Source organism: Chaetura pelagica, unplaced genomic scaffold (assembly GCF_000747805.2).
Source record: "Chaetura pelagica isolate M959 unplaced genomic scaffold, ChaPel_1.0 scaffold583, whole genome shotgun sequence".
NCBI classification, from domain to species: domain Eukaryota; kingdom Metazoa; phylum Chordata; class Aves; order Apodiformes; family Apodidae; genus Chaetura; species Chaetura pelagica.
In genome coordinates, this window is record NW_009952719.1 from 547,113 (window position 1) to 559,023 (window position 11,911).

The following is an 11,911-nucleotide window of genomic DNA, read 5'->3' on the forward strand; positions in this document are numbered from 1 at the left end:
GCAGTCCCATGAGTCCTGTTAAAAAATAATCATGAAATGATAGACATTTGAAGATGACATGGCACACCAGGGAAGTTAAGGGAAGGGGGAAGGGCTCTTCAGCCTGCAGGTCTCAAACTTGCCTACCACAGCATATTCCTGGCTAAGGGAAATCCAAACTCCTCACAGATCCTTTAGGTGGGCCCTTTGGAAGCCTGAGATGACTTGGGGAATTCTAGTGTCCTGAGCTGCTGATTGAGGATTGAGCTCTTTTTGAGGGAAGCTCAAATCTCACCTATAAACCAAAAGAGTGTGTGTCAGCTCTTCTCTCACCCTCATCCTTTGTGTAGTTGAGCTGCTTCTGGAGACAAGTTTTTTGAAGGTATCTTGGCTTCAGTATGTTAGATCCTGGGCTCCATGCACCCCCTCTGCTCCTGCTGGAAATTTCCAGGAGATGGTCCCTGGAAGGCTTTGCAAGCATCAGACTTGCAGAAGTCCATTCTTAATCTTCCATTTCAGAACAGTTGGATCCTGGCTCCCTCTGTTCCACAGCTTTGCTGGAAAATAGCTGAAAAAAAGCCAGAAAAAATATATAAAAGACCAAGGAGCTGAATTTGTGGTGCAGTGAGTAATGATGTGAGCAGGCAGCTGCCTGGCCAGGCTTCCCCTTCTGACCTGTTCTCCTGGCTGCATGCAGCGTTTCCCTCTTCTGCTCTGGTGCTCATCTCTGACATTACACAACCTCTTCCCTCCAGAGAGAAGGTCTTGAGGCTCTGAGCCTTGGTAAAAGCAGCTGGGGTGGTTGGTCTGGCTTTCCCAGGCTAGATTGTGTGGTCATGCTGTGGCCAGGATGCTGGGGTTTTGCACAAATTATTTTTCCACTTCTCTGGCTTAAACTGCAGGGGGTTAGTCCAAAGGCAGATTTTAAATGGGTTGTTTTATTTTTTTGCTTTGCTAACGAGGAGTTGCTGCTAAAGCAGGGGCTGGAGAAGGAAGGGATTATGATGAGATCATGGTTCATTCCTCAGCTCTTTGTCGCTGGTGGAAGTTGGGTGGAACTTGAGCAGTGGCTGGGTCTTCCACAAAGGTGGGATTTTCATGTCTCTTCCACCCCTGCCTTCCCTCCAGAGCTGAACCTGAAGGAGTCATGTCCTCAGATCACACCAGCTTTGGGGTTTATTTCTTATTCTCTAGTGCAGCACAAACTGGTCTTTGGGAGTCCAAACTGGGACCTGATGTTTTCTGGGCAGCAAAGACCATTTCTGTTCTTGCAGCTTGAAAAAATGTGATGAAAACTTTATTTATTTTTCACTGCATTTTACTGTCGGGCATGAAATGCATTGCAAAAAAAGTGAGAGGGGACAGGAACCCCAGATGTTGTGTCTGATTTGCATAGCATGATCTTGCCAGTTGTGGAGCAGTGGCCTGAGAACAAAGTGGGTGGTTTTGTTCCAAGGTCAGCAGAAAGATATGGAAAAGTTTATTTTTCCTTTTGATTGCTGGAAAAGTTGTGTTGGAAACACAAGGGAGAAAGCATGGGGAATGGTATTTTAACACTTGCACTGCCAGTCCTTTCAGTCTCCTTGTTAGTAAAGCTGATGTTATGTGATCCTCTGGGGTGGTGTTTTGAGAACTCCCTTATGCCAGAAGTCCCTTGTGTTAGTTGCTAAATAACCAGGTGATACAGGAAAACATCTGTCCAAAAACTGTGTCTGTAATTAGGAAAACAGTTTCTTCTCTATAGAGATTCCAAAAATACAAAAGGAGGGTCATTTGAGGGAATTGTGGAGTGTGAGGGTGGTGAGAGCCTGGCCCAGGTTGCCCAGGGAAGCTGTGGCTGCCCCATCCCTGGCAGTGTTGAAGGGCAGGTTGGATGGGGCTTGGAGCAGCCTGGGCTGGTGGGAGGTGTCCCTGCCCATGCAGGGGGTTGGAACTGGATGATCTTGAAGGTCCCTTCCAACCCAGCCCATCCCATGACTCAGCACCCCCTGGGAGGGCAGGAGGGATGGGGTGGGCTTCATTAAAACATAATCCCCACTCAGTCAGGGTAGCTCAGCTGGCTGGACCCCCCGTGGCTGCAGTAACACGTTCTGTTGTAGAAGCCCAATGACTTTCTGGCTATAGCTGTTCCCCTGGGGCAGGGCAGGCAGGGCCCTGAGCACAGCAAAGGCAGGGGGAGGAATTGAGCCCAGTGGCATGACCCAGTGCCCCCAGCAGTGTGTCCCCTTTGCATCAACCCCTCCGCTCTGAGCAGGCATGTGACAGCAAAGACACAAGTGGGTCCCACAGCAGCACTGATATCCTTGGGGGAGAGAAACTTGGCAGGGAGGGAAGCTGCAAGGTTTGTGGGGAGCAAGGCATTGAAATGATTTATTTCCCTGGGAACTGGTTTGCTCCACTCAATGGGAAGTCGAGACACTGGGCTCAGATCTAGACCACACAGGCTTGTAAGTCTGTACTGGAGAAACCCAAGAGATGGAGGTTGAATTGTTCTCCCACCCCAGATGACAGTCCCTGGAGGAGCTGGCTGAAGGCAGCGTGAGGAGGGGCAGAAGTTCAAGGATTTCACTGTTCCTCCTTGCAGGCTGGAAGTCTCTTTGGTGGGCACAGGCAGCCTGGGCTGATTTCCTTTCTGCCTTGAGGAACCAGGAGCTGCTCTCCCCTTGCTGTGGAAGCCAAGGCTGTGGTTACCATGGGCAGAGGACAGCAGCAGAACTGGTTGTTCTCTGTCACACCGAGTGTTTGTCATCCAAACTGAAACAATAGCTGTGACTGTACCCACCACACGAGTGCAGTCCAGGGCCAAGGATTCTCAACACCCCCGGGATGAGTTCATCTGGAGAGTCCCCATGTTGCAAGGGCAACGTGCTGCTGGGACTTGTTCCCTGCTGGGAAATTTTGCAGAAATCCAGAATTAAAGGTGCTGTTTGTTGCCTTGGCTGGGTACCCACCTTGGCACTGGTTCATCCTGCTGTTGCTGGGGGGGAAAGAGGTGAGGTGGCTGGGGAAAGAATGGTGCTCTCTGAGCAGGAAGAGCTTTGGTGGCTCTTCCCAGGTGAGGAGCATGACAAATTTGTGATGAGACAAGCTTTGCTCCACCTGAGGTTGCATAGCCAGGGCAGGGAGAGCTGAGGAAATCCAGGTGGAGGTTTTGAGGCAGAGAGATGAAGCAGAGGGAAAGAAAAGACTCTCTTCTTGCTCAGGAGAGAGTGGTCAGAAAATGGGCCAGCAAGCAGCAGAGTTGTAGCCTTGCTGTGAGATCTACAGCAAAAGGTTCCTTTGGGTATGCTCAGGGGGGTGGGATTTCTCTCTTCAGAACAATGCATGGCATTGGAGCCAGCTCCTTGGAAAAAATGGCTTGATTAAAGCTGACTGTTGGCTCACTGGCTATTTCAGTGCTGGCAGAGCCCAGGCCATCCCTGTCCTTCCCAGTGCACCTCTCTTGGTATCAACAAAGCTGCTGGAAATCCCTGACACCTGGAGTTCAGGGAGCACCACGACCCTCTTTGTAAAATCATGGAATGGTTTGGGTTGGAAGGGACCTTCAAAATCACCCAGTTCCAACCCCCCTGCATGGGCAGGGACACCTCCCACCAGCCCAGGTTGCTCAGAGCCCCATCCAACCTGGTGTTGATGCCAGAGTTGCTTCCTTTATGTGCCATGGAGTGAGATGGCTGGGAGAGGGATGTTGGCCACAAGCACTGGGGATGCAGGGAGAAGAAGGAGGAGAAGTGACCCCCTCTCTGGTGCATCCAAGCCCAGAGAGCAGGGGGCTGGGGGCAGCAGCTCAGGGCAGTTGTCCTCTCAGCCAGCAGCACCAGCAGGGCTGGTGGACTTGGATAAAGACCTGGCCTTACTGGTGTGTGCCCGGGGGCTGGAGGGGAAAGTCTCTTCCCCCCCTTTCCTCTTGCAGCTGTAGCACCCCCACTGCAATCCCACCTTTCCTTTTCTTTCCCTCCTTCCATCCCTTACCAATGAGCTCTTAGATTTTTGCAGGGATCTTTGCCAGAGGTTACATGGGCTCACAGGCCTATAAATCAGTAAGTACACAGAGATAGGCAGATTAAATATTTAGATGAGCTGAGCAACAGTCCTGGGGTCACTTGTGTGCTGGTGTGATGGGAGCAGTGGGACTTGTGAGTGTCTCATCCATACCAGCCATGAGGAGGAAAGAGGACTGGGTGTCTGAAGACTAATTTTTAAATAGGCAGATCAGAAGGATTAATCAGTTGCTCAGCATGTTCCCGTTTGACAAAAATTGCTTCCAACCTGGCAAGAACTGCACTGGTTTTCACCTCCTCCCTGCAGAGGTTTTTGGTGGGAGTGCAAAACTTGGCAGTCGCTGTTTGCTCTTTCCAGGCTGAGTGCTGATTGTTCAAAGGGAATTGAAATGAAAACTGCACCTGAAGAACATGCCAGGGTCAGTTTTAGTCTGCTCCTTGCACAGTGTGGGAGCTCAGAGCAGAAGAGCTCAGCTGGAAAGTAGCTGGACTAAGTGTAGTTGGGAACATGGACCATTCCAGTGGTGCCAGTGTCTCAGTGGGAATTCTCACCATTAAAGCTGTCAGAAAAGAATAATTCCATAGTAATTTCACATGCATTTTTGGCATCTCTTTATTCCTCCTTGATGTAAAAAAACAATTCCATAGTAATTTCACAAGTATTTCTGGTATCTCTTTCTTCCTCCTTGGTGTCCTGCTCTTGAGAGTTTTCAGTCAACAAGTACACACAGCAAAATAATTTCTCCTGTCCTGGGAAGGGAAGCAGGTCCTAAATTGTGGCTGTTCTTTAAGATGTCCAGAGGTGTAACTGAATTGCATACCCTTTCCTCTTCTGGACATGGAAGTGAAGGCAGGGCATAAATAGTGAGCTGTATGAGCCAGTCTGCAGAAGAACTCAAGGTAGATAATGTTTAGAGGTTGTAGAAAAGAGAAAGGTTCCCTTCTTCTTGGGGCAGAAAGAGGTTTGGATGGAGCCTTGGCTTCTGAGCTGTGCACCAGGAGTAGCTCAGGAGGAGAGGGATGATCTTAGTACCTTGGCATAGCTTCTGCTTGCTGGTCCCCAGCCACCAGTATCTGTCCAGTTCTCTGTGGAGGACCTTGTTAAGGCTGATGGTGGTGGGCGGGTGCCAAAAGGCAATAATTGCTCTTCACACTGAGAAGGTGGCAAGATCCATCTGCTGAGCCCTTGTAGGGATATGGTCTGTCCCAAGACAGGGCATGGTGGGTTCCCACAGAGTGCCCAAATGCCTCTAAAGCCAGAAGCCAGATGGATTGATACCTGCATGGAAAACAGTGTTGGTTTATGTGAGAACAGGATGTAGGGAGGTTCTGCTATTGAACAAGGTTTCCCCTGAGTGTGCATGAAGGGAACCATGGCTGGTTTCCAGGCTGGTTTTAGACATGGGCTACAATCCACATCAAAAGCTCTCTCTATGAAATACCAAAATGCTTTAGCTGGGCAGAAGAGAAGGTCAGCTGCAGCTGATCAGAACGGGTCCTTCTGGCTTTAACAATATGACTTTCATTTCTGTTCCACGTGCTCTTGGGTTCGGAAATGAACAAATTCGTTCTCCAGGATTCTGGTTGCTCTGAAGCAAGTGAGGGAAGGCAGCAGAGGAAATCTGGGGCTGCTTGCCCTCAGTGATGTGTGGAGATAATGGCTATCTGGTATTTATTTAACAAAACCAAAAGCAGATTCCTTGGAGGCTTGCCTCCTTCTTGGTGAAGGACAGAAGCCCCCAACTGTCATTTGAGGAGGCCAGGGATGTGGGGTGTGACCTGGCAGCAGTTTGTCCTTGCCACAGGGGGATTGTGAAACCCCTTGCTTCTTTGCCAACACCAGTTGTTATGCTGCAGGTTTTGGGGTGGGATTGAACCTGGGACAACACCCCTGTGCTGAGACACCAGAAGTATGAGCCCTTTGGCTTTGTCCTTTAAGGCTGGAGCCTTTCTCTTGCACCCCAACATCTTCGTTCACCCCACTGTTGCCAAAATTCTGTGACTCTCACTCTGCTCATTCCTCTCGTTGTCAGGAGGTGAAGATCTTTCGTGCCTTAATCCTGGGGGAGCTGGAGAGGGGCCAGAGCCAGTTCCAAGCCCTCTGCTTCGTCACGCGGCTGCACCGCAACGAGATCATCCCCAGCGAGTCCATGGCCAAGCTGCGGCAGGTGAGAGGCTGCTGGCACTGCCAGCCCATCCTCCAGCCCATCCAGGGCTTCTCAGAGCTGTCCTGCCTGGATACCCTTCCCAGGCAGCTGCCCAATTGTTCAGCTATTAGTGGTGACCACCACTTCTGCTTGAGGGACTCGGTGTTCCTGGAATTGTGGAATGGTTTGGGTTGGAGGGACCTGAAAGATCATCCAGATCCAACCCCTGCATGGGCAGGGACACCTCCCACCAGCCCAGGCTGCTCCAAGCCCCATCCAACCTGCCCTTCAACACTGCCAGGGATGGGGCAGCCACAGCTTCCCTGGGCAACCTGGGCCAGGCTCTCACCACCCTCACACTCCACAATTCCCTCCTCATCTCTCACCTCAATCTTCCCTCTTCCAGTTTTCATCCCTCCCCCCGTGTCCTCTCCCTCCCTGCCCTTGTCCCAAGTCCCTCCCCAGCTTTCCTGGAGCCCCTTCAGGCACTGGAAGGTGCTCTAAGATCTCCCTGGAGCCTTTCTCTTCTCCAGGCTGAACAGCCCTAACTCCCTCAGCCTGTTTAAGTTCATCAATACTATTGATCCCATTCCACTAATATACTAGAAGGAGTACAATTTAGTTCGGCCTGGTCTGTATCAAGGTGGCTGGATGGCTGGGCAATCAGCATGAAAACCCCTGCCTCCTGTTGCCCAGGGGTGTAAGGGCTGATTTGGGACCACTCTTGAGGACAAGGCGTTGAGAAAGGATCCCAGGCAAATCAGAGCAGTGCTAAACTATCATGGAATCATGGAATGGTGAAGGTTGGAAGGAACCTTCAAGATAATCAGGATCCAAGCTCCCTGCCAGGAGCAGGGACACCTCCCACTAGACCAGGCTGCACAAGGTGATCACTTTCAGTGTCCCTAAGTCTTTTAAGTGCCTTCCATTCAAATAGGATGCAGGTGCCTTTACAGGGGAACATCCATTTCCACGTCTTCTGGTGTTGGCAGGAAATCATGACATGCTACAAAGGAATAATTTGCTGCAACCAGGATCCAACCTTTCATTATTTCACCCTCTGCAGAAAAACCCCAGGACAGTGAGGCAGGCTGAGGAGGTGAGGGGCCTGGAGCATCTCAGCATGGATGTAGCTGTCAACTTCAGCAAGGGAGCCCAGCTGAGCTCTCACATCCACAATGTCTGTGCAGAGGCCAAAGAAGCAATTTATACCCGAGAAGAAGATGTCAAATTTTGGCTGGAGAAAGGTAAGTTTCCTTCAGTTTCTTTGGAACAGCTCCTGTCAGCATGTTGGCACTCTGCTCTGAGCTGTCCTGCCAGGCTTCTGGTGATCAGCACAGATCATTTTTGGCTTCTTTCACTGTCTTCACAGTGGGTAAGACACATGCTTTGCTTGCCTGCACATTGCATAGTCTGTTTGTTAGCATATCTGACTTCTTCTGGTGGTGCTTTCCTGGTGAACCTCATTAGGCAGGTATTAAGAAAACCTTTCACCTGGTCCAACACCCAGAAGAAATATGTTCTTTGTGCACTTTGTCTCTCTTTTGGCTTGCTTTCCCCAGGGCCCTGGCTTCTCCTGTGGTTCCTATTTATGTCCAGAATGCCCCTGAAAATGCACTGTCTAACCTCATTCTCATTGACTCTCCTGAGGACTGTGCAGAGAGAGCAATGCATGCTGAGGTGGCTTTCTCCTCTGGCCTTGCCTCTTCATGGTGCCACAAGAATGATCTGAGGGCTGGAGAACCTCTGCTGGGAAGACAGGCTGAGAGAGTCAGGGTTCTTCAGCCAGGAAAAGAAAAGGCTCCAGGGAGACCTTAGAGCACCTTCCAGGGCCTGAAGGGGCTCCAGGAAAGCTGGGGAGGGACTTGGGACAAGGGCAGGGAGGGAGAGGACAAGGGGGAAGGGATGAAAACTGGAAGAGGGAGATTGAGGTGAGAGATGAGGAGGGAATTGTGGAGTGTGAGGGTGGTGAGAGCCTGGCCCAGGTTGCCCAGGGAAGCTGTGGCTGCCCCATCCCTGGCAGTGTTGAAGGGCAGGTTGGATGGGGCTCGGAGCAACCTGGGCTGGTGGGAGGTGTCCCTGCCCATGCAGGGGGTTGGATCTGGATGATGTTTCAGGTCCCTTCCAACCCAACCCATTCTGTGATGCCTCTGGTTTCTCCCGCAGGGGTGGATGGCTCCATGTTCGAGGTCCTGCCCCAGACAGCTGACCTGCCTGGCCTGCAGCGCTGCAGGCTGAGCTCTGAGCTCTGGAAACCCTGCATCTGCAGCTACTCCCTGAGCATCGAGTGGTACCCCTGCATGCTCAAGTACTGCAAGAGCCGTGACGCTGCGGGCAAAGTTTCCTCTTACAAATGCGGCATCCGCAGCTGCCAGAAGGGCTACACCTTTGATTACTACGTGCCACAGAAGCAGCTCTGCCTCTGGGATGAGGAGACCTAGCAGAGCCAGGCCAGAGCTTTTCAAGGGGCAGCTCATCTGCCTCCATTTATCGTCCTAAGAGCCTCCTGGCGCTGGCTGCTCCAAAGAAGGAACGAGGTTCTCAGCACCAGGAGGGCTCTGTGTGTGAGTGCCTTGCCTTCTTGGCCCCCTGGGACTCCCTCCCCGCCTCATGCTGCCTCATCCTGTGATAAGCAGGCTCAGCTCACTGTGTTGATGCTCTCCTGCCAGCTGCTGGGTGATCTGGCTTCCTGGAAGCAGCAGGAGCTGCAGGTCTCTGGGGGGAAGCACCGGGAGGGGTGTGTTCTGGAGTTGGCAGTGGTGAAAGGGGGAAGCTCAGAGCAGACACCAGCCTGGAGAGTCCTGCTAAGTGCTCAGGGTAGGGAGGGAAATGGTCTCAATGACCCAGGGTGTCAATCATCAATGCCACTGAAGGAGCCCCTTCACTGATTTCACCACCTCCTGGTGACACAACAGCAGTTCCCAATGGGAAAGCAGCTGCTTTATGGGACCCCATACCCTGAACAAGGAAGGTACGAAGCCCAAAGCCAGAGCCTGCCTGTAGCTTTTTCCAGTGGCCAACTGGCTGTTCCATCCTTCCTGGGGCTAGAAGATACCATGGGGGGATATAGCCCAGCAATGACTTGTGCCCCTAAAGGGCTCTAATTAATCTCAGTTTTAGACTAGTGAAGGCCCAACTTTTTGTGTTGGTCCTGTGACTCTCCCACTAAGAAAGAAACATCTGGAAGCTTGTGACTGCCATCATAGCACTGTGGTTGCAAGGGGAGGGGATGATAACACTGTCTTTTTGAAGAAGACAACATCCAGTTTTGTGTCCTACTCTGCCAGCTACTCACAAGAAGCTCTTAGATAATTGTACTGCTTTGCTGTGCCTTGGTTCCCCCTATCTGTAAAATAGGGATGACACTGAAGCTGACCTTGGCCCTTGTATATTCCTGGAGGGCATCAGACAAAAAGCCCTGCAGGAGTGTTGCCTGGTTCCTGTGTCCTCTTCCACTCAAATTAGAACAAGCAGGGATGGGAGAAAGGCCATTGGGGTCATTGTGAACCCCTGTACCTCCTGGTAAAAAGCCTTCACAATGTGCCTTTTTGCCTAAACTACAGGAATTTTTGGAAAACAAAACCAAACCAAACACAATATAAATAATTTGGTCACAATTATTTTTGTATTGATCACTTAAGCGGGGGGAGAAGGGAAAGGTATTTTAATATTGCAACATGAAGTAAAACACACTTGAAATGATTTTTTTAAAAAGCAAATTATTTATCATTTTTAAGGTAAAATAAACTGATTTTTTTTTTTAAAAGCATCCCTGGCCTAAATGATTCTCTGTGCATCTTAATCTGTGTGTGCTTGATCCAGTTGTTTGGTTAGGAGTTGTTCCCTTCTGGGTGAGTCTCAAGCCTGCACCTAGGACAGTGAAAGTAAATGGATGGAGGGGAACATCCTGATGTTCAGCATATTCTGGAGAAGAGAAGGCTCCAGGGAGACCTTAAAGCACCTTCCAGTGCCTGAAGGGGCTCCAGGAAAGCTGGGGAGGGACTTGGGACAAGGGCAGGGAGGGAGAGGACAAGGGGGAAGGGATGAAAACTGGAAGAGGGGAGATTGAGGTGAGACATGAGGAGGAAATTCTGTGCTGTGAGGGTGGTGAGAGCCTGGCCCAGGTTGCCCAGGGAAGCTGTGGCTGCCCCATCCATGGCAGTGTTGAAGGGCAGGTTGGATGGGGCTTGGAGCAGCCTGGGCTGCTGGGAGGTGTCCCTGCCTATGCAGGGGCTGGGACTGGATGATCTTGAAGTTCCCTTCCAACCCAAACTGTTCCATGATAGCAGTACTTACCAGTGTGGTCCTGCATCTCCAGCATGCTGTGCACCCAGCCCCTCAGTTGAGAGGCAGTTTTGGCTCCTGCCAAGCAACTGGGAAGTTCAAACCTGAGCTCTGGTTAAAGGAAGAGACCAGCAGTAGAAGTAAATCCTGAGGTTAGGGAGGCTGGTGCCTGCTCCTCTCTGCAAGTGATGGTGGGATCCCGTGAGGGAATGTTGTGCAGATGTGGCTGGAAGCTTCTCTGGGTCCAGCAGCCTCAATAAACTGTTCTTTGTCTCTGCAGCTACAGCTGAGAGGAGATGAGGGCAGCAGAGTTTTGGGCCAGCTCGGAGCTTCTAGCTCAGTGGCTGCTCGAGGAAGCAATGTGGAGTGCTGATTCCCCCTAGTGTGGTGAATGCAGAGATGGGACAAGGACTCCTGCAACCTCAGCCCTTCTCCTTTTTGAGTCACCAAAGCAACTTTCTCCCTAGCTGTGATTTCCAGCAGAGCTGTAATTGCTCCTTTTTCACTGGCAGGGACAGGATTTACAGGAATGTGTGCTCTGCTGCCTCTGCTCCTGCTGCAGCAGGACACCCTGGGACTTTGCTCCTGCTTGCTGGAGTTCAGTCCAGCTGTGGGGTGAGATGGGCTGGGAGGGGAGTGGGAAGGACTCACAGGATGACTGTGTGCTGATCTGGGAACCCTGCAGAGCCCATTTCCAGCTCCCTCCTGTGCAGAACTGCTAGAGGGGAACAGGAGCTGGCCCGGGGAACTTTGGGGCACAGCCCAGAGAGCTTGGATGTGCTTCTTGTGCAGCAGTGATGCTCTGGGGTGCCTGGATCACAGGAACACCCCTGGTTCTTTGCCTGGGGTGTCCCCAGGCCACCTTGGGAAAGCAGCAGGGTGGGCAGCAGCACCAAACCATCTCCTTGGCTCTGAGGGGTGATGGAGGAGGTCAGAGAGTGTTTTGAGCTTCTGTGTGCAGCAAGGCCAGCCCGGTGTCGTGGGAGCTCTGAGAGCAGCAGATAAGAGAAGGACATGTGCTCTAACTATGGCCACTATAGACTGAGCTCAACTTGATAGTCATTTCTGGATTTCTGTGTGCTCTGGTGGAGCAAGAGGAGAGGCAAGCAGCTGTGGCATGTCCTCCAAAGCGTGGGAGGGAGCTGGTGCCTCTGCTTTCCCAAAACTAATGTCACCAGCCTGTCCTGAGGCCACCAGGGCCTCGAAGGTGTCCCCAAGGGGCACCGTGAGTTTCTGGAGCAGCTGCTGGAAAAGGTTTGCCAGGCCATTGGGAACAGCCCGGGGGGCTTGGGAACCGAGGGGGCTGCCTGGGGATGGGGAGGGGTCTCTGCCCAGGGGTGGGGGGCTCAGCCTGGGGATGGGGAGGGGTCTCTGCCCAGGGGTGGGGGGCTCTGCCTGGGCATGGGGGGATAGGGAATCCTGCTCGGGGCTGGGAGGGTCTTGCCCGAGGCTTGAGGGGGGGTCTTGCCCAGGGATGGAGGGTTTTGCCTGGGGGTATGG

General features: G+C 51.9%; 1 protein-coding gene across 1 annotated transcript in view; it reads left to right on the forward strand.

Moving 5' to 3' along the window:
* The window catches only part of OAF (OAF homolog (Drosophila)), a 10,282-nt gene extending 1,514 nt beyond the window's left edge, over positions 1-8,768 (forward strand). The window contains exons 2-4 of the mRNA XM_009994604.1: positions 6,014-6,148; positions 7,194-7,374; positions 8,294-8,768. Coding sequence (XP_009992906.1) covers positions 6,131-6,148; positions 7,194-7,374; positions 8,294-8,568 — 474 coding nt within the window. The 5' untranslated portion in view covers positions 6,014-6,130 and the 3' untranslated portion in view covers positions 8,569-8,768. The remainder of the gene's footprint in view (positions 1-6,013; positions 6,149-7,193; positions 7,375-8,293) is intronic.
* The last annotated feature ends 3,143 nt before the right edge of the window (positions 8,769-11,911 follow it).